A 19,630-nucleotide genomic window follows, 5' to 3' on the forward strand; every position below is an offset into this window, starting at 1 on the left:
GTATATATATTGATTGTGTGCATCCTGAGCTAGTGTGTCTCAAAACAATTTCACCATAACAATAACAGATTCTGGTTATATATTCTTCCAGACATTCAAATTAGTTTATTGGAAAATATGATCTGAAGACACTTTAAATGACCCTCTAAATGGAGAAGGGGTGACGCTTGTATTCGGGGAAGACTGCAAGTTCCCTGGTTCGAATCCTAAACTGCCGCTCCCCCAGTACTCTTCCTGGGCCCCTGACAGAGGGTGCACACTGCTTCCCAAGGGATGGGTCACATTGGAGTGTACAGTTGTAATGAAAAAAATTACAAAAATTACGAACAATTACCAATCATATAAAAAAATCCAATTAATTTGCAACAAAGTGTTTAAAACGTTTATTACATAGGTTTTGGGATATTTGACAATAGTAATCTGTGTACACTGTTTGGTAAAACAATTTTTTTTTATAAATACCAACAAAAAGGTGAGTGGGGAAATGTTGAACTGAATAATTTTACCAAAGTATCAAAAGTTAGATCAGTACCTGCTAAACACGCTTTCCTTTCCTTTGAAGTAGTAACTGGTTGAGATGACTTTAGCTTTACTATTTGGAATCATGTCATTGCAGCATTTTAATGACAAATGTTCTGTAATATTGAAAAACATTTTTAATAAAACATTTTTAATAAAAAGCTGCAAAGATCAATTCCTTTTTACCTCACTCACTATGACAATAAATTAGAGATAATGGTGAAAATTGTGACTAAAGACATAATTTAGGATAGAAAGAAAAGTAAATGGCACCAAAAAAAGGATTTTATATCAAAACATTATTAAATGGAAGTTCAATTATTCTACCAGCAGAACCAGAACCGCTAGTTTTTACAAAAAAATTATAATTTTTATGAAAAATTGTTTACTAGACATAAAGAAGTTGTAAAGAGAAGAGACAATTATTTTAATGATCAAATATTAATAATAATAAAAATAAATCAGGCAGACTTTAAAGTTACAACCAAGAAATTTTAACTAATCTACCTAATTTACGTACACAAAGACATACTTGATTTATCCATAGAGAAAAATACAAGAGGCAGTATTGTAACGGTGTATTAAGTTGACAATATTCATCCAATTTTATTCAGCTAAAGAACTCCCTTGATTATAACTTTCATCATATCGGGTTTTTTTCCAATATCTTTAAATAAAACAAAGGTAGAATAGAAGCTTCCAATTGTCAATATTTTTTTTAATAGTTTTTTGCCCGTTATTCATACATTTAAAACAGAATAAAGCTCAAATTTCTGACAATATCTGAAACAAACTGTTTAAAGAGAAATGAGTTAACTGGAAAACACTGTTCTTGGGGACAACAAGTAAAATAAATGTAAAGTTATTTACATTATTTACAACCCATTGGGAAATCAAAACCTTGTAAAAGAAGCCCAATAATCAATCCAGCATAAATGAGTCACCACCATGCTTAAACAACCCTGTAATCCCTTTCCCTTTTAACCCCTCATTTCTTACTCATAACTAAATTACTTTATCTGTAGTCCAATTTTCTCACAACTTTTCCCTTAAACGGCTCCTAGAATATCAAAAACGTGTGTAAACTTCCTGGGATTATTTTTGTCTGTGCACACCTGCCTGAGGAATAAAACGGTGGCTACTTTCATGCAATTCTAATGGCTAAGTTCTCACTTATTTGAGTTTTAGTGTTTATAGCATTTAAAACAATAATATATTGAAATGCTGAAAAGTTATAGTCACTTATACTGTCTGTTTTGGTATTTACAGGGGAAATGCTGAGAAAGCCTTCCACTTCAGTGGAAAGCCAAACCCTGGCACACATAAACCTAAAACAGATATACAAAGCACAGAACGCAGAGATGGATTACATTAACTATTGACCAAATGGAAAAAATACTGACAGTTTAGCTTACGTTCAAAATAATCACTACTTGCAGTCCCTGTGAACCTCCATGTGTTTCTTTAGATTTCCGAGTCGGGAAAACGCTTTACTGCAAACGGTGCACACGAAGGGCTTCAGTCCTGAATGGACTGTCATGTGGTTGGTAAGCTGGCACTTTTGATAAAATCTGGTCTTGCAGACATCACAGCCAAACGGTCTTTCCTCCGAGTGGACTTTCACGTGTCGCTCCAGCTGCATTTCGTTTGCAAAACATTTGCTACAGTCACTGCAGCTGAATGGTGCAGTGTGAACCTCCATGTGGTTTTTCAGATGGTGTTTCAGTGCAAACCCTTTGCTACAAACGTTACAAGTAAACCTCTTCTCTCCTGTGTGAACGTGCATGTGTCTCTTTAGAGTCTCTTGTCGGGAAAACCTTTTCCTACAAACGCTACACACGAACGGTTGCTCTGCGGTGTGGATCCTCATGTGCTTCTTTATGTTCTCCTTTCGTTTAAACCGGGTGCCGCACACATCGCAAGAAAACGGCTTTTCTACCGAATGGACCTTCAGGTGGGTTTTAAGTTTTGCTTTTTCGTGAAACCTCCGACCACATTCATCACAGGCAAATGGTTTCTCTCCAGTGTGGAGCCTTATATGTATCCGAAGGGAGCTCTTTTCTTTAAACCCTTTCCCACAAAAATCACAGATATGTTCTATGTTTCCATTGTGTGTCATCAGGTGTAATTTAATTGAAGTCAAATGTTTTAATCTTTTGCCACAAACTTTGCAACCAAATGGCTTCTCTCCTGGGTGGACTCCAATCTGAGCCATAAGTGTTGAATTCAGTTTAGACGTTTTACCCCTTTTAGGAACCGACTTCTTACTTTGTCCAGGAGAACTTGTTGGATCTGGGTTGGTTTCAGGTTCTGCTCCTCCATTGCCCTCTCCATTCGATTCTGTTTTTGTCTGTTTAGCTGAGCTGCTGCTTGGAGCTTCTGTCTCTCTGTTGTCTTTGGCTTTGATTTGATTGGGATCTGATAACTGAGGTTCTTCAGTATCGTCACTCTGCAGCTCTCCATCATCACGGATCCACAGTTTGCTCTCTTCCTCCTTCATGTGGGGGGACTCTGGGTCCTGTTGGTCCAAACTGGGGATCCAGTCATGGGGAACCTCTTCTTTAACCACAACAATCTGTTGAACTGAGAACACAGAAAAGCTTATGGACATTAATCATGGCTTACATCAACAGCCTAGCCTGCTAACACATGGAAAACAATGGACAAAAAGCAGCGTAGAGAAAGGGCCCTAAAGTTTTAAAGGTGTAGGGACACTTTAAATTTACCAGAAAAGAAAACTGTAGCGAGCTGCTATCAAGCTGGTATCAAGTGAGTTTCTAGCTGCCGAAGATTAGCACTTCTACTCGTTTTGATTGATCAACATGGTGGCAATGCGGCCAATAACGTAAGGGCCACACCATTATGTGAAAAACAGAGGGGTGCAGCGAATGCACCTGTTAGTAGAGGATGAGTTTGTTAGATTGTCCTGTAAAATTAACTATGGGGACAGGTGAAAACAGCGTCTGGTTGCAGATTAAAGATGTTGGGGACAACAGAGCAGAGCTCCTTCACTGCAGAATAAAAATAACTTCAAGAGCAGGTTCCACTAAAAACCTGCAGAGGTAGCTTACATTGAAATTCATCTTTTTTCATATTAAATAATCTTGTGTGCAAGTCTGGTGTCTAGGCATACCTCTTTTTGCCACTGTCACCTGCATATTTTGCTACTATTCAACAGTAAAGGTATTTCTATTCTATTAAACAAGGGTAACAACAGTTTGAAAAAAGGCAGTATTTATTATGCCTGAATATAAATTAGCAGTTTACCTTTTTGATGAATGTGCAATTATTTTATTGTCTACATGTGGACTAAAAAAACTAAGAGTTAAACTTAGCCCTGAAGTACACTAGAATGGTTCTGTTTTATATGAATAGAATTATGCTTCGTAATCTAAAAAATCCAGAATGTAATATGCAAGTGAAACTTTATGCATTTTTCTTTGTGACCATTTTCACTACAGAGACAGCTGCACTGTATTGATGTTAAGTCAACCAGAAAGAGATGAGCCTTTAGCATTTTGACTATAGAACCTTTTAGCTGTAGATTTATCCTTGTTATTAAACAAAAGGAATTGCATTATTTGCTAATATGCATTTTTCATTTATTTCTATTATAAGCTTTACCAATCATGTGAAAAATCTGCAGATTGTCAAACTGTTACCAGATTACTCGTCAGAATAATCATTATAAAAGTAATAATTTATGACAATCTTAATTTCTACAAAATGTGGCCTACTTTATTTAATGGGAGGAAAAACAACAAACGGTATATGGCAATAAGTGCAAACGGTACATGTCAGATAGATTGACATGCTATAACTAAAGTTCTGTGGTTACACAGACAAACATTACTCAAGGTTTAGTCCCATGTCTTCTAGTACATCAACGCATTTGCTACCATATATTGGGTTATTGCTGTCAGTGGTACAGGGCTTCAAATAATGAAGTAACTTCATTTCTACAATCAGCTATTCAATTTGGGTCTCAAAAATGACACAAGTACTCACATTTAACTGAGTAGCAAAAAGTATTTCTACCGAGTGGCATCAGGGAATATTGATCTGTGACACCAAAAGGAATTTCAAAGGGAGGAAAAAATAGGTAATCATACTATACTATATATGTGTATATAACCAGTATTTTATGATTGCTTGTTTTGAACCAATGTTGTAAACAGGTTGTAGCTAATCCCCCTTGTAGATTTGTTCTAAACCAGAGGAAACATGTCTAATTTGGATTCTTTTTTGCAACATTTTAAAAGTTTACTTAAAACTTGGCTAGAGACTAACAGAAACAGAATGATGGAGTGAGAGATCTGGTGGAACATGGAGCAGAAGCTCAAGTTGATTCCGAGGAAATACAGTGCATCCGGAGAGTATGTCACAGTGCTTAACTTTTTCACTACACAACTCTGTACACCAAATCACATAATAAAACCACTATTTTTCCATTTTTGTCCACATCTTAAAAATACAAAACTATTATTTTTGATACACAACTACAATTAGGTACTTACCAATTTCTAAAGTTACCAATTGTTATGCATATCCATCCATCACATTGACATCTAGATAAACTCAGATCAGCTCTGTTTCAAAATATACCGCAGTTTGTACATGTATTTTCATTCACAGGTGGAGTTTAAGGCGCTGATCCGAGTGGGACGGGATCCGTTAATTCTAAAATGTTTTATTTTTAAATCTATAATGACTGTTTTCAAAGCAGTCATTATAGATTTATAATGACTGCAAAATATGACATGCATTTATTAAACTGCTGTTCAAAATCAATGGCCACTGAACAGTGGTCTCAGACTGTGTCAACCATTGTCTTTTATCTTTTCTTTAATGCTTGGCTGTTTTTTTTTTTTTTCTGCTTTTACTTAATATCAGGAGTTATTTCTGCTGTTGGATTTCATGAAAGGTGCAATGATGGACTGCTGACTTATCCGTACTCTACCTCTGCTGCAATGACTGCTGGGTTATTTACACACACATTTAACACGCTGATTCTTTCCACAATCCAGAATCTGTTTTATAACTTTCAGCCAAAGTTCATTTGCTCCAGTCCAGACAAAAAACAAACAAACAACAACATTTGTGTGACTTACTGATATCTTTGTTATCTTGTGTTTGCTCCTGTTCTGATGTGGATGCTGCAGGTGTGGGAGGCCCTCCAGAAGCCTCTGCCTTAACTTTCGTCACCTCAGACATTCTCGCTCCACTTGGGATTCTCCTTCTCACAATCCTTGAACCCTCCGCATGTTACACTGGCAGGTTTCATCCACGGGACTACTGCCTTCTTTTGTTCTGCTGAAACTGGAATCGGGCACAAATTGGCGTCAGAGCAAATAAAGGCCACAAGCAGAAAATGTGACCTGTAGCAGAGCTGTGAGTCTGATACCTCGGTGTGAAGTTGTGTCCTCTCTGCGACTGACCTCGGTCTCTCGGTCCTGAGCCGGACAACAAGCCTTAAAGGTGGTGTCCACGGAGGGTGGTGGTCTCCTCGTACATCTCACAAACTCGGAGCGTGGACTCTTCTTGAAGCCCTAAACCACGGACTTTTAAAACCTTAACTGTCAAAAACACAGATTAACTCCCTGCTGTTAGCTGCTTTGGCTCCTGACGCTAACAGTCCATTCAGGATGCTAACGGAGGCTAATTACAGTCTACACAGCAAACTCCGACAAGAAATAATCCCAGCGGCTCAAAACAAACGTTTAGCAGCGATATAAACACCAAGACTGTAGAGTGGAGAGTGAGGGGCATAAATTTTACACTTGTTTAATGTAAACTTTAAGACGTTTTCTTTCTGGCGGCACTTAGCTAAGAGCTAAAACTACTACATCCGGTTTCTCCCTCTTCACTGACCAATCACTGACAACATCGCTCAGGTGTAAAAAAAAAACAACTTCCTCTTAAACTTCTGGATTTTCAGAATAAAGTAACGTCCAAGGGCAACTTTGGAATCAAGTTCCAAGGATACGATAAGATAAGATAGGCTTTATTGATCTCACAATGGAGAAATTCACTTGCCACATCGGCTCATACAAGAAGGTGCAGAGTAGGAAAGATGCAATCAGTTAAATACAGTGAATCTTTATATATACAATGGATCATAAAGAATACAAAAAAAAAAAAATGCAAAAAGAAATAGAAATGGGCATATGATGTCTTATTTACATTCATAGTGATATATATATATATATATATATATATATATATATATATATATATATATATATATATATATATAAACATATATATAAACATATATACATACTTATATATATACATATACCTATACGCCTACATACATACGTACCTACACGTATATATGTGCATATATACATACGTGCATACATTTGTACATACAGGAGGAGTACAAAGCAGATCCGATAAGATTATTTGTCATTCCAGACTGTTGTCTTTATTGCGACGAAATTGCACTGGTTCCCGGACCGAGTAAAAAAACATAAAGTAAAATGAGCCACAGATAAAACAATAACAAAACAGTTTAGGAGCATTGAAGACTCTACAATGTATGTGGTATGGAGAGTTGTAAAAAAAAGTTGTATGTGAGAAAACTGGACTACAGATAAAGTAATTTAGTTATGAGTAAGAAATGAGGGGTTAAAAACAAGGAAGACAGTCTGTGTATCAGGAGAGAGAGAGAGAGAGAGATACCCTAATTCTGCGTCTCACTCTAATCATATATTAATTATTAATATTTATATATTTATAATATTCATATTTTATTTCAGTCTTCTATAGATTTATATTTATGTATTCCACTTCTGGCCTGACGCTGTCTCAAGCAGCCGTCGGCAGTGTTTGTAAGAGAAGAAAATGTGTTTTTCCTAACCACTGATCTCTATTTATTGACTGTGGATAACTGATTGGCCCGAAAAACTGAAGTCAATATTTTGAATGAGTGAGCAAATACTTTTGGTAATATAGTGTATGTTAAGATTTTTTTTTAATCAAATCTGGACACAGGTTCTTTAAAGTTAACTTCTGTGTTTCATATTTTTCTGACTCATAAACGAAACATTTACTGTTTTTATTAAAATATTAATAGATGAATTTGAAATATAAATTTTACTGGTTTGACAGGGTTACCTGTAACTACATGCTTTTATACCGTTAGCTGCACAAGTCTCAACAGATATCAGTAGTTTGTAAACGATATGCTGCAGTTTGACCCAGATCCCAAACATATCAAGAGGAAAGGAAGTATGAACTGAAATAGGTTTTAGGCTGCAGAACTCTACTGCTTTGCATTTTGGATATAAGCAGATTCAGATGTGCTGTCTGAAGCAATCTAAACAAAATGAGGTTAGTGAACAACACTATTAACAAACTTGACTGAAAATCCTGAAAATATAGAAATGGGAATATTCCAGCAGAGCTGTGGTCACCAGATACCTTTCTCCTTGCATCAAGATTAGATATATCTGTAGCAAATACAACTTTAATTTTAAAGACTACATTGTTTTACTTCAATAGGATGATTGTCATGAATGTAAATTGGTTTACTTTTTCTGCCGTATCTTTAAAACAACGCTCATTGCGACAAGGCAAGGCAAGGCAAGGCAAGGCAAATTTATTTATATAGCACAATTCAGTACAAGACAATACAAAGTGCTTTACATGATTAAGATATAGCAAAATAATAAAATGTAGATAGAAAATAGAATAAAAGCAAGTAGGGATAGAATGTAGTAACAAAAAAGAACATTAAAAACAGTAAAACTGTTTAACTAGAACAGTCAAAGGCAATTTTAAACAGATGTGTTTTTAATCTTGATTTAAAAGAACTCAGGCTTTCCGCACTTTTACAGTTTTCTGGAAGTTTGTTCCAGATAAGCGGAGCATGGGGACTAAATGCTGCTTCTCCTTGTTTAGTTCTGGTTCTAGGTATGCAGAGAAGGCTGGAGCCAGAAGACCTGAGTGGTCTGGAGGGTTGATACACTGATAACAAGTCTGTGATGTATTTAGGTGCTAAGCCATTTAGGGATTTATAGACTATAGACTTATAGATTTATAGACTATAGACTATTTTAAAGTCTATTCTCTGAGATACAGGGAGCCAGTGTAAGGACTTTAGAACTGGGGTTATGTTCTGTACTTTCTTAGTCTTAGTGAGGACGCGGGCAGCAGCGTTCTGGATCAGCTGCAACTGTCTGATCCACTTTTTAGGAAGTCCTGTGAAAACACCGTTGCGACAGCGACCCATCATACCATATCTACTCAAAACCTTTAGAATTTTTGAAAATATCTAGGCAAAATAACAAAGTGGCACGAGCATTTGCCAGATGGACGTAGTTCCACCGAGCTCTACACATCAATCCTGCAATCCCGGATGTGTGGAGTTCTGCGGGACAAAATCCATCTGGCGAGGGTCCGGTTATGAGCATCCTCTCCTATGCAAAAAAACGAAAGACAGAACAGTAAAACAAAAAACTGCATGTGAAAAGTGGGATTGTGTTTCTTGGAAAATCATGAATGACTCTGTTATGCTATTTGAGGAATGTTTTCCCCTTATTCTAAAAAAGACGAATATTTCATAAAAAAAAAGTTTTAAGGAAATTGATAATTGATAAAATTGATAAAATAATGAAACTGTAACAGTAACAGCGAAATAATTTACTTTTGCTTTCATAGTTATTTTGACTCTTATTCACATCTTCTCAATCTTCATTTTTTTAACTTTTTCTGTTATAACATTTATCTTTGGCATAGTGATGCATTTGTGATTTCATTACAGTCAGAATGATGTGTCTTTTAATGACAATAAAGCTATTCTATACTATTCGACTGACAAAATTTATTTCTGGGAGACACACCTTGACTGTTTATTTTATTTAACCTTTATTTGTACAGGTATTTTCATTGAGATCCAAGATTTCATTTTCAAGAGAGGCATGTTTTGATTTAAAATAATAATAAAAAAATACTCTGCTCACCTGTTCCCCTTCCTATTTAGACCTGCCTCATTCCCCTACTCACTACCAGACCGCCTCATCTTGTGTACTGCCATCGTAAAACTACCACTTTTTGTATGCTCAGCCAGCTGCATTCTTCTGCCCTGTTGTGTTCAGCCCACACTGCTGTATGATGCCCGTGTCTGCGTGCTGCACCAGTCTGCCTTATTTTCCCCGTGAGTTCCAGTCGCCTGCTCTAACCGTTTCTGGTGGTCCCTCGATCTGCATCGCCTGTTCTGGTTAGCCTGTGGTTTCTCACTCCTGGTCTGTCCTCATCTCCCACTATTCATCTCTACAATAAACGTTTTAGAACTAAACTCTGTCAGGCTGATTATCGGGTTCACCAGTACAATTCATAACAGCGGGCGACTCAAATAACACGCTGTCACTCAAAACATGAGAGAATATTCGTAATTGTGACGTACAAACACCACCAGGCCCTGGAACATGAACATGCAATAAATCCAAGACAATAGTCCCTGTTTTCAAACTCTGAAGGCTCTCACATACTTGCTCTGACATGAGTCAGCCCATGTGGCTCACAGTGTGCCCGAGTATTTGGGAGCCTTTAGATTGGATATCATTTGAAGACATTTCTGCCAATTTGCAAACAGAATTTACTCACTTTGTTAAACTTATGCTGACTGACTGACAGCTTGCAGTATGAAGGTGTGTTTACACTCTCCTTAGTGCAGTTCATGTGTCACTTCCGGGCTTCGGGTTCAGTCAATAAGGGCCGTGCCCGTGGATTGCTTGTAGTCTGCTATTGCAAAGGTTTTGGGGATGTTAGGTTATTATGCAGCATGTGTCAATAATTAATGCATCAACGTGTTATACTAAGAATACCTCACGTTTTACATGAAAATTGTTGTATGCCGTTTATTATTTTTTTAATTAAACAAGCTATATACAAAATTAACTTTGATATTATTTGCACAGCCGTTAAACTTAACCCAAATTCTCACAAAATATCAACTCAAGGAACTTTACAGGACATTCAAGTCCAATTCACAACAAACCAGAATCCAAAACAGTACAAACATGGCTTTAAAGCACTTTTATTAAATAAGAGATTTAACATGTTTGACAATGAGTTTTTAATGCAAAAGATTTTTACCAGAATACATGAACATATATTTTCTTAATAAATGTGTGAATGAAAAATACAGCTGAAGTAAATAAATACTGGCAGGAAGTATCAAAGATACACCAGTATCTTGTAACCAACCTTTGTAGAAATGTTTGATTCAGATCATTTTAGTTCATATCAAAGTTAAACTATTGGAAACTGTGTTCTATTGAGCTTCTTAATGACTTGTCCTTGTTGCAGAGCCAAGGATCCCATTGTTCTGTAATCATAAAAAAAAAAAAAACTATGGCTACATCCACACAGAGCCAAATACTGTATCTGTACAGAAAAGTTTCTGCATAAAGACAAAGCTGCAAGAAGTTGCACGTATCTAGTAGAAGTTTATCTTGTGTCTGGAATGACTCCAAAAGTGGGAGCTGCAGTGGAGCAGGAGTTAGGGAGTTCATCTTGCAATTGTCGGGTTGGGGGTTTGATCCCCGCTTCACTCGTCTCTGTTGTTGTGTCCTTGGGCGAGACACTTCACCTAAATTGCCTGCTGGCGCTTTTCTCGGCACATCAAAACTGTTTTTATGTTTTACATTAACTTTCATGTGACTTTTTAGAGGAATTTGCAGCAAAAACCCTGTACTACAAACGTTACAAATGGTTTCTCTCCTCAGTGAACAGACATGTGTCTCACCAAGTTCTTCCTTAAAGAAAATCCTTTACCACAAACACTACAAATAAACGGTTTCTCTCCAGTGTGAACGCGCATGTGACTCTTTAGAGTGTCTTTTTGTGGGAATCCTTTACAGCAAACGCAACAAATAAACGGTTTTTCTCCCGTGTGAACTTGCATGTGTCTCTTTAGATTTCCTTGTAATGAAAATTCTTTACCGCAAACATTACAGACAAATGGCTTCTCTCCTGTGTGAACGCGCATGTGTCTTTCTACATTCTTTTGAATTGAAAATTCTTTATTACAAACACTACAAACAAACGGTCTCTCTCCAGTGTGAACACGCAGGTGACTCTTTAGATTTCGTTGTCGTGAAAATCCTTTTCCGCAAATACTACAAATAAACGGCTTCTGTCCTGTATGACCATGCATGTGACTTTTTAGACTGTCTTTCTGTGAGAATCCTTTACAGCAAACTGTACAAACAAACGGTTTTTCTGTTGTGTGAACACACATGTGACTTTTTAGATTTACTTGTTGTGAAAATCCTTTACTGCAAACACTGCAGATAAATGGTTTCTCTCCTGTGTGAACACCCATGTGTCTCTTTAGATGATCTTGTTGAGAAAATGCTTTACTACAGCTACTACAAACAAAAGGTTTCTCTGAGGTGTGGCTCCTCATGTGTTTTTTAAGACTTTCCTTTACCTTAAATCTTGTATCACAAACATCACATGCGAAAGGTTTTTCTTCTGAATGGAGCTTCATGTGAGCTTTAAGATGTTTCTTTGTATGAAACTTTTTACAACAAACCTCACAGGCAAAGGGTCTCTCTCCAGTGTGGACATTCATGTGGGTTTGAAGAGAACTCTTCTCTTTAAAGCTCTTACCACAAAGGTCACAGCTATGCTCTCTTATTCCAATGTGAGTCATTATGTGCAATTTAGCAGAGGTCTTACGTTTGAAACTTTTGGCACAAAGATTGCAACCAAATGGCTTTTCTCCATTCTGAGCCGTAAGTTTTGAACACAGCATAGATATCATCTTACTTTGTTGGGGAGAACAGTGCGTATCTGTGTTTCTGTTTGATTCTGGTCCTCCTCTGTCCTTTTTATCGGGTTCTGTTTCCGTTTGTTCAGTTGATCTGCCAGTGGGACCTTCTGTCTCTCTGGTGTCTTCAGTTTTGATTTGATATTTCTCTTCATCATCATTGTTCACAGTAAGCTGCTCTTCCTCCTGACTGATCCACAGTTCCTCCTCTTCTTTCTTTACGAGATGGGGCTTTGGGTGGTTCAAACTGGAGCTCCAATCACAGGGAACCTCTTTAACCACCAACATCTGATGGACTGAATACATTGAAAAACACATGGATATTAGTGAGTGCTTGAAGCTGCAGTAGATAACTTTTGTATAAATGCATTGTTTATTGTTAAAACTGTCACTATGTTCTGACAGTAAAATATGAGACAGATAATGCATAAAAAAATATCTAACCCCTCGGAGTCCTCCCAGTGGTATAAACCATTTGTAGTGCACTAGCTTTCAACAACTTGGTTGACAGACGATACTTTTTCAGTAACAGTCACCTAAAGTACCAACTTTGTTTTTGCTTATGGTGTGTCAAATGTTACTGAATACTTTTTGTTATACGGAATGAGTGAAACTGCAACAAATGCATCGTGACATCAGGGAATGTGACGGAGGGATCCTTTTCTCCTGTGTCTTTTCTCCTGCGTAAAATGTTCAAACAATATTGTAAATAAAGTGTTTTGAAAGGTACATAATTGTCCGAAAGGTTTTCCTTCACATTAGATATTTGTAACCCAAAGAAATCTGTTTTATTTCTTCCAAATTATGTTTGTTTGCAAAATTCTTTGTGAAAATATTTCTTGACAATTTAAAAGAATTGATTCAATAAGCTGGCATATAAATATTAAACAGTTAAAAATGTATTGAGAATAACATTGAACACTGAATAACTATTCATAGAATTTAAGTGTATTTAAAACAAGCAGACTGCTTCCACCAACATTTGTCAAAGAATGAGTTGGTCTCAGGAGCTTAGTGAAATTCAATCTGGTCATGTGCCAGGATCCTAACTGTACATCAAGTTTCCTCATGGAATTTCCACAGCACCATATAGTTCACAGTCAGCTGTACTACAACAAAGTTGAAGCGATTGAGGAAAGAAGTAACTCAATTGCTCCTGACTGTGGGAACAGTTCGCGGATTGCAACTTAGGTTTCAACATGATGACTGTGCACCAGTGCATGAAGCAAAGTCCTTAAAAGACATGGATGAGAGAGTTTGGTGCAGACGAAGTTTACTGGTCTGCACAGAGTCCTGAAATCGACCTAATAAAAAACACTTCTGTGGTGAATTAGACCAAAGAATTGGAGCTAAGCCTTCTCTTCCAACTTCAGTGCCTGACTCAAAAAAATGCTTCTGGAAGAATGGTGAAAAAAACTTTCCATAAACACACTCCATCCTGAGGGAGCTGAATCTGTTGCAGCTCCAAAGGGCGAAGAAAACACATTTATCGAATAACTTCTGATGTAGCGAACATTTACCTCACATGACTGACCAGCTCTTTTGGCTGCCGACATCTTCCTGAATGTTCCCATAACGCTCGAAAAAAGGGGTGGAAGCAACAACAGGTACGTGTGGACCAAAGAATAGACTCGACCATTTTATAGTCTCAGTCGTAACAAAACATTAGCAACACATTTATTAAAACTTTGCTGCATTACTGATCTGTGGTCCATGCTAGTTTGCAAACTCCATTTCCAGTTTAATGTAGCGTAACATATGATTACATTACGCTTTGCGTCACCTGATCTACCCCTACAAACCAGTGGATGGAAACCAGTCTCATTTGAATTTTCTTTTGTGTGATATTTTAAAAGTTTGCTCAAAATTGGATGAAAACACGGCTTGTATCAAACATGCACTGACCAACTTAACAATATGTAAACAATATGAAACCTGGTGTGATTTTCTCATGCATTCTATACTTATTTCCCACTCTTATTTTATAGTAAGTTCCAGTGAGGTTTGTTTTTATAAGTGTTTTTTAACAGTTAACTTGCAAATCAACCTTTGGACAAAGCGGCTCTGGGCTGGACAACAGTTTCCTTTAAAATGGTACATTATTTTATGTCTTGTACCTGATCAATAAATTAGGAATTAAATAAATTCATCACTGATGAATCCTAAAAAGAGCATGAAAATTACAATATGGACATCTCTAAAACGGCCAAAGATGTTTTATTAGTACATATAAAACTGTTGCCTGCATTTAATAGGCTGCTGCTCTAATCAATGGCCACTGAACATTGGTCTGAAACAGGCGGTGAGCCAGTGTCACATTACAGAGGGGGTGGGGACTTGTAGTGTGGGCCCATATAAATTTTTGGCTATTTCGCTCGTTAACAGAAAGTTGTGGCTGTTATTTTAATCTGTCCCTTACGCTGTCTGTGCTGCAATTACTGTCAAGACATTTACACTATGATTCTTTCTGAAGATCAGCAGCACCTTTTATAGACAAACCTATGTGTGTCACTTCACTTACTGAGATCTTTGCTGTCTTGTTTCTGGTCCAGTTCTGACGTGGATGCAGCAAGTATGGGGGACACCAAGCTGAGACATTTGAGCTCGTCTGCTTCAACCTTCATCCTTTCAGACATCCTCGAACCATTCAGCTGTACACTATCTTGGTTTTCAACATGCTCTAGTAGGTCAAGGTCTCAGATGTATAACCTGCATCTTCTGTTCTCCTGCTGCCTGGAACGGGAATCATACACAGTGATCACCGTCTGATCAAACTGAGAGAATCAATACAGTGTCTGATACTATCAAGTCTCTGCTGTTAGCTACTTTAGCTGAATGTCCATTCACTTTGCTAATGAAAGCTAATTACATTATTGCAAACCAGTCACGTCAGTTAGAAACAAACATGTATCAGCAATAGCTTTATGGATACTTTCTAGAAGAAAGTCATAGACATCAGTTCCGTACCTGTTTCATACGTTTTTCTGTCGAGACTGTACCAGTTAAGCTCATAGACAGCTAACATTGCTACATCCGGCTACTTCCTTGTCACTGACCAATGAAGGAACGGCCCTAGGCTGATTGGCGGAGCTCCACCGGTAGGCGGAAACACGTGACCCATGTCTAAGGCTCTAATGTTTTTCTTTTTCTTTTCTTTTTTTTTTTCTTTTTTAGTACACATATAGCTTCTGTAAAATACAAGACAAATAAAAACATATACTCTGTTTCATCTTTCTTCTACTTCTGGATTTCTTTTCTCCCAAAATGATGTTAATTTTGACATCAGGTAATAAATTAGGTTTTGAACCCTAACCCACAATGACTAATAAATAAAAACAAATGCACTTCAGTTTGTCAGCAAGTTTAAACTTTTCAAAAAGTAAAAAAGGTAACTAGAAAGAAATATAAACTGCTTTTTAAGTAGAATGCTGTCTGAAAATTCATTATTATGGCATTAAGTGGAAACTCTTTAGTATCTCACCTCACAATAGTTTCTTAAAAGAAGCACAGGAGGGAGAGAAAGAAGCCCTTTGGAGACTTTGAAAACAGGTGATCCGGGTGTATTTCAGAAAGGAGGTTCACCAAACCTATTTTTCCCATAATCTCAAAGTTAACTTGCCATTAGTAGCGAAAATCAAATAGAAATCAGATAATTGGTCGTATCAGTCCCGGGTTTGCTAACCTAGAGTTAAGTCCGTTCATGGGAACAGTAAAAAGTCCAGATCCATTATTTGGTTCACCATTCGTACACTGAAGCAGTTGCTCTAAATGCAGCTGTTTCATGTGAAACCTTGACAGAATCCTGTCTACTGTGATTTAATATAAAATGTACAAATTCTAATTCTTACCTTACCCACCTTGCAGCAATCTTGGTAAATATCTCTCTGATAGTTATTAGGTTTTGTGTTTCAGTTCAGACAATTTTCTGACAGCTCTTTACCCTGCTGCCTTTGAAACATTTCTGGGTGATATATTTTACACTTTTACAAGTGATACATTGTCTTTATAAATGGTTCCCTTTAAAGAGAAATAATTCAGACCAATAAACATTTACACAGAAATGTTGGCTTAATGAAAAGTAGGTTTTAATACCTGCTTAAAAGTTATTTTCAAAAGGTACTTTTTATTTGACAATATGAGCCTGATCGGCACGCATATTCTAATTTATTAAACATATCTGTACTTTTGTTGTCTTCGCATCCCTCCTTCCAAACACAATGATGCAATTAGGTTTATTAGTAAGCCAATTCAGCAAAATAAGTTATCTCAAGACATTTTACAGCAAAAACTGATTTCAGTCAAAACAGCTTTTAAACATTTTTATTACACACAGTTTAACATATTTAGCAACAGCATTCAATATATAATCTCTTTAGTACAAAACATACATTTGTACAAGGTAACAGTAAAAAGGTAATATTTAAGAGGGAGGAAAGCGAAAAAGGGAGTAACTGCTTGCAGAAAGTGTTATATAGGTACCATCAGTATCCAGTAATCACTCTTTCCTTTGCAGAAGTGTCTGAGACCATTTTAGTTCATGTTAAAGTGAAACTATTGGGACCCATGTTCTATTGAGCAACTTAATGACTGGACCTTTTTTCAGAGGTGACTAATAAAATCCCATTGTCCCGAAATCATGTAAATAAACTATGTTGATAGAAAGTTACAAGGCATCGCTGCTAGTTTCTGGTGATACCAGAACCTTTCAGAGGCCACCAAAACTCCCATAGTTAGTGAAATAAAGTACTCCTGTGTGCAATCTCAGGATAACATGATCTATCAGTATAAACACAACTTCTCTGAAAGGCCCCAGAAGCTGCAGCACCACTAAGCAAGAGACATCACACCATGAAGACCAAGGAGCTCTCCAAACAAGTCAGGGACAAGGTTGTTGAGAAGTACAAGTGGAGGGTGGAGTTATAAAAATATCCAAATCTTTGATGTTCCCCCAGAGCACCATCAGATCCGTCTTCTTCAAATGGAAAGCACATGGTACCACAACAAACCTGCCCAGAGAGGACCACCCACCAAAACTCACAGACCGGGCCAGGAGAGCATTAATCAGAGAGGCAGCACAGAGACCATAGTTAACCCTGAAGGAGTTGCAGAGCTCCACAGCACATAATGGAGGATCTCTCCGTTGTGCAACTAATCATGTCTAAAAAAAAGGTGATTCTGACTTCCTGGCCTCAGCAGATATTAATTCAGAACAGCTCACCAGTTGTAGTTTTCAACAGACTACATTTCTGCCAGTTTTGGAAATGCCCAAAGGGTTTAGTTTGTTTCACTCCTGTTTAGTGATTATGGTAAAACAGTTTTGTGTAGCATGCTGTATTAGTTAAAAACCTGCCCTCTGTCTGCAGTTTAGACTCGGGTAACTTTTAGCAAATATTAGTCTAAACCAGTGGTGCTCAATTCTGGTCCTCGAGGTCTGATGTCCTGCATCTTTTAGATGTTTCCCTGGTCCAACACAACTGAATCAAATGGCTGAATTAGCTCCTCAGCATGCAGTCAAGGGCTCAATCCCAATACCTTTATAGAACAAGGACTCTTTAGCCAAAGTGGAAGTGCGTCTGCGGTCATCATGATAAGTGCTGTCCGAATAGTGCAGTCAGTAAGGAAGGAGGTAGGAAAATTAGCCTGAATGCTCCCTCCCACGGCTAGTTTTGCATAGGGACATTACAACTTCCCTTACTGGTGCCAAGAACCCTTAAGGTATCCCACAATCCGTTGCGTGACATGATGTACAACCCCCCTCATGGAAAACAACAAAAATGTCCAAAGACTTTGGAGTTGATTTTCAGAAGGCTGTAGGCCCGGATTTGACTCGCATCATCCATGTGCGTTTACGTCACGTAACGACGTCGGAGTTAAAGGCTGTCCGAATTCACCACAACAGCCCGAAGCTCCTTTCCTCCCCACAATAGCGTTTTGACTGTTGACCCCGTGAACGTTCAAAGAACAGGAAATAGGAGCAGGAGCTAGAAATTAGTATTAAGGGTAGTAGGATTGAGCCAGGTTCTCCAAAGTCCTGCTAATGACCAAATTTTTTGACTCAGGTGTGTTGAAGTGGAGACACATCTAAAAGAACGCTGGACCTCGAGGACCAGAATTGAAGATCCCTGGTCTAAAAGTTTGTCTAGTAACTTTTTGTGCACGGGAGTTTTTTAATAAGTGGATGTATGCTTGGATATTTGAATCAGTCTTGGATTTAATTTGTAATTTATCACCTCGTTAATTTGAGTCATAACAGCTTATTTATATATGTCTTCTTAAAAAGAATAAAATATCAAAATATTTTTTAACCAAAGGTGCCCAACTGAGGTGACGGGGCCTGTTAATCAATCCTGCAGGTTCATCAGTAACTGACCAATCGGCAAACGTGATTTGTCCCAAATTAAAACATCCAATACCTGTGTGAGCTGCAGATCCTTTACCTCCAACATTGACAGGATTTGACATTCCGAACACACTTTGGTCAGAGGGATTTTGTTAAAAAAAGATCGGTAAAATTTCTTAAACGGGGGAAAGTGTAATCAGACATTATCCCAAACATTTAGAGGGTGAAATACAGTTTATTCCTTTCCCAAAACCTAAAAGGAGTCTAGAAAAATGTAAAAGATGGACAGTGACATGCGGCCGACTTGAGCAGCTGAACACAACAGTGATCGACGGGAACTACAGCATGTTCGTCTGTACGAAGGTAACTTCAAATGTTACATTTTTGTTCATAACCAAATTGCTTAGTGGTTAAATTAAAGGGTAACGCTCAATCCTAGTTCTGCTGTGTTTTATGTGTTGTGGATAGATGTATGTTGCAACTTCTGGTTGCCTAAGTTGAGTCTGTCAGCTATGGTCAGTTAACAGGACTGTTATATTGCACAAAGCTTTTAATAGGTAGTGTAAAGTAAAATTTTAACTCTTTATACAGAACTTCACTGTAAATTCTTACCATAGAAAGCTCGATGACAGCATGAAAACATCTACTGCAGTTATTTCAACAATTTTGAAATAACTTACCTTGAAATAACTTATTCGACTTGGTGTACAACTCGTTTTAACTTTTTTTTCTCCATCTTCTTTGCCTTAATGTTGGTAGAGAAGGAAATAAATGTCTCTGTTAATGCTGTAAGCTTCACCGTCACCACCATTACAAAACTGCAGGATTGTAGCCCCCCCCCCCCCGCAGTAAAGGCAATCCCTATCTGTAAAATGAAGCCAGTCGGAAGAGTACTGAGATTAGTCGACCAACGAAATAATCATAATTTGCAGGCCTCGTGAACGCCCATGTGTCTCTTCAGATTTCCGTGCTGTGAAAATGCTTTA

At 37.5% G+C, this 19,630-nt stretch overlaps 2 protein-coding genes across 2 annotated transcripts; both read right to left on the reverse strand.

Moving 5' to 3' along the window:
- Positions 1-355: 355 nt before the first annotated feature.
- Positions 356-6,403, reverse strand: LOC105939493 (oocyte zinc finger protein XlCOF6.1). The gene is made up of 3 exons (XM_012881702.3): positions 5,924-6,403; positions 5,631-5,838; positions 356-3,102 (listed from the first exon to the last, which is right to left on the reverse strand). The coding sequence occupies exons 2-3, from the start codon at positions 5,731-5,733 to the stop codon at positions 1,949-1,951; spliced, it is 1,257 nt and encodes a 418-aa protein (XP_012737156.2). The 5' UTR covers positions 5,734-5,838; positions 5,924-6,403; the 3' UTR covers positions 356-1,948.
- Positions 6,404-10,548: 4,145 nt separating this feature from the next.
- On the reverse strand, positions 10,549-15,313 carry LOC110366371 (gastrula zinc finger protein XlCGF26.1). Its single transcript, XM_021308187.2, has 3 exons — positions 15,272-15,313; positions 14,826-15,037; positions 10,549-12,600 (listed from the first exon to the last, which is right to left on the reverse strand). The coding sequence occupies exons 2-3, from the start codon at positions 14,938-14,940 to the stop codon at positions 11,252-11,254; spliced, it is 1,464 nt and encodes a 487-aa protein (XP_021163862.2). The 5' UTR covers positions 14,941-15,037; positions 15,272-15,313; the 3' UTR covers positions 10,549-11,251.
- Positions 15,314-19,630: the final 4,317 nt, after the last annotated feature.

This window comes from Fundulus heteroclitus, chromosome 10 (assembly GCF_011125445.2).
Source record: "Fundulus heteroclitus isolate FHET01 chromosome 10, MU-UCD_Fhet_4.1, whole genome shotgun sequence".
NCBI lineage: Eukaryota > Metazoa > Chordata > Actinopteri > Cyprinodontiformes > Fundulidae > Fundulus > Fundulus heteroclitus.

What these genes read in the sequence shown, in the direction of transcription:
- LOC110366371 (XM_021308187.2), bottom strand. Translation starts at nt 14,940, where the DNA reads ATGTCTGAAAGGATGAAGGTTGAAGCAGACGAGCTCAAATGTCTCAGC. An exon ending in ACAAGACAGCAAAGATCTCA is followed by an intron (nt 12,601 to 14,825) that starts GTAAGTGAAGTG and finishes CAATGTATTCAG; the next exon opens with TCCATCAGATGTTGGTGGTT.
- LOC105939493 (XM_012881702.3), bottom strand. Translation starts at nt 5,733, where the DNA reads ATGTCTGAGGTGACGAAAGTTAAGGCAGAGGCTTCTGGAGGGCCTCCC. An exon ending in ACAAGATAACAAAGATATCA is followed by an intron (nt 3,103 to 5,630) that starts GTAAGTCACACA and finishes CTGTGTTCTCAG; the next exon opens with TTCAACAGATTGTTGTGGTT.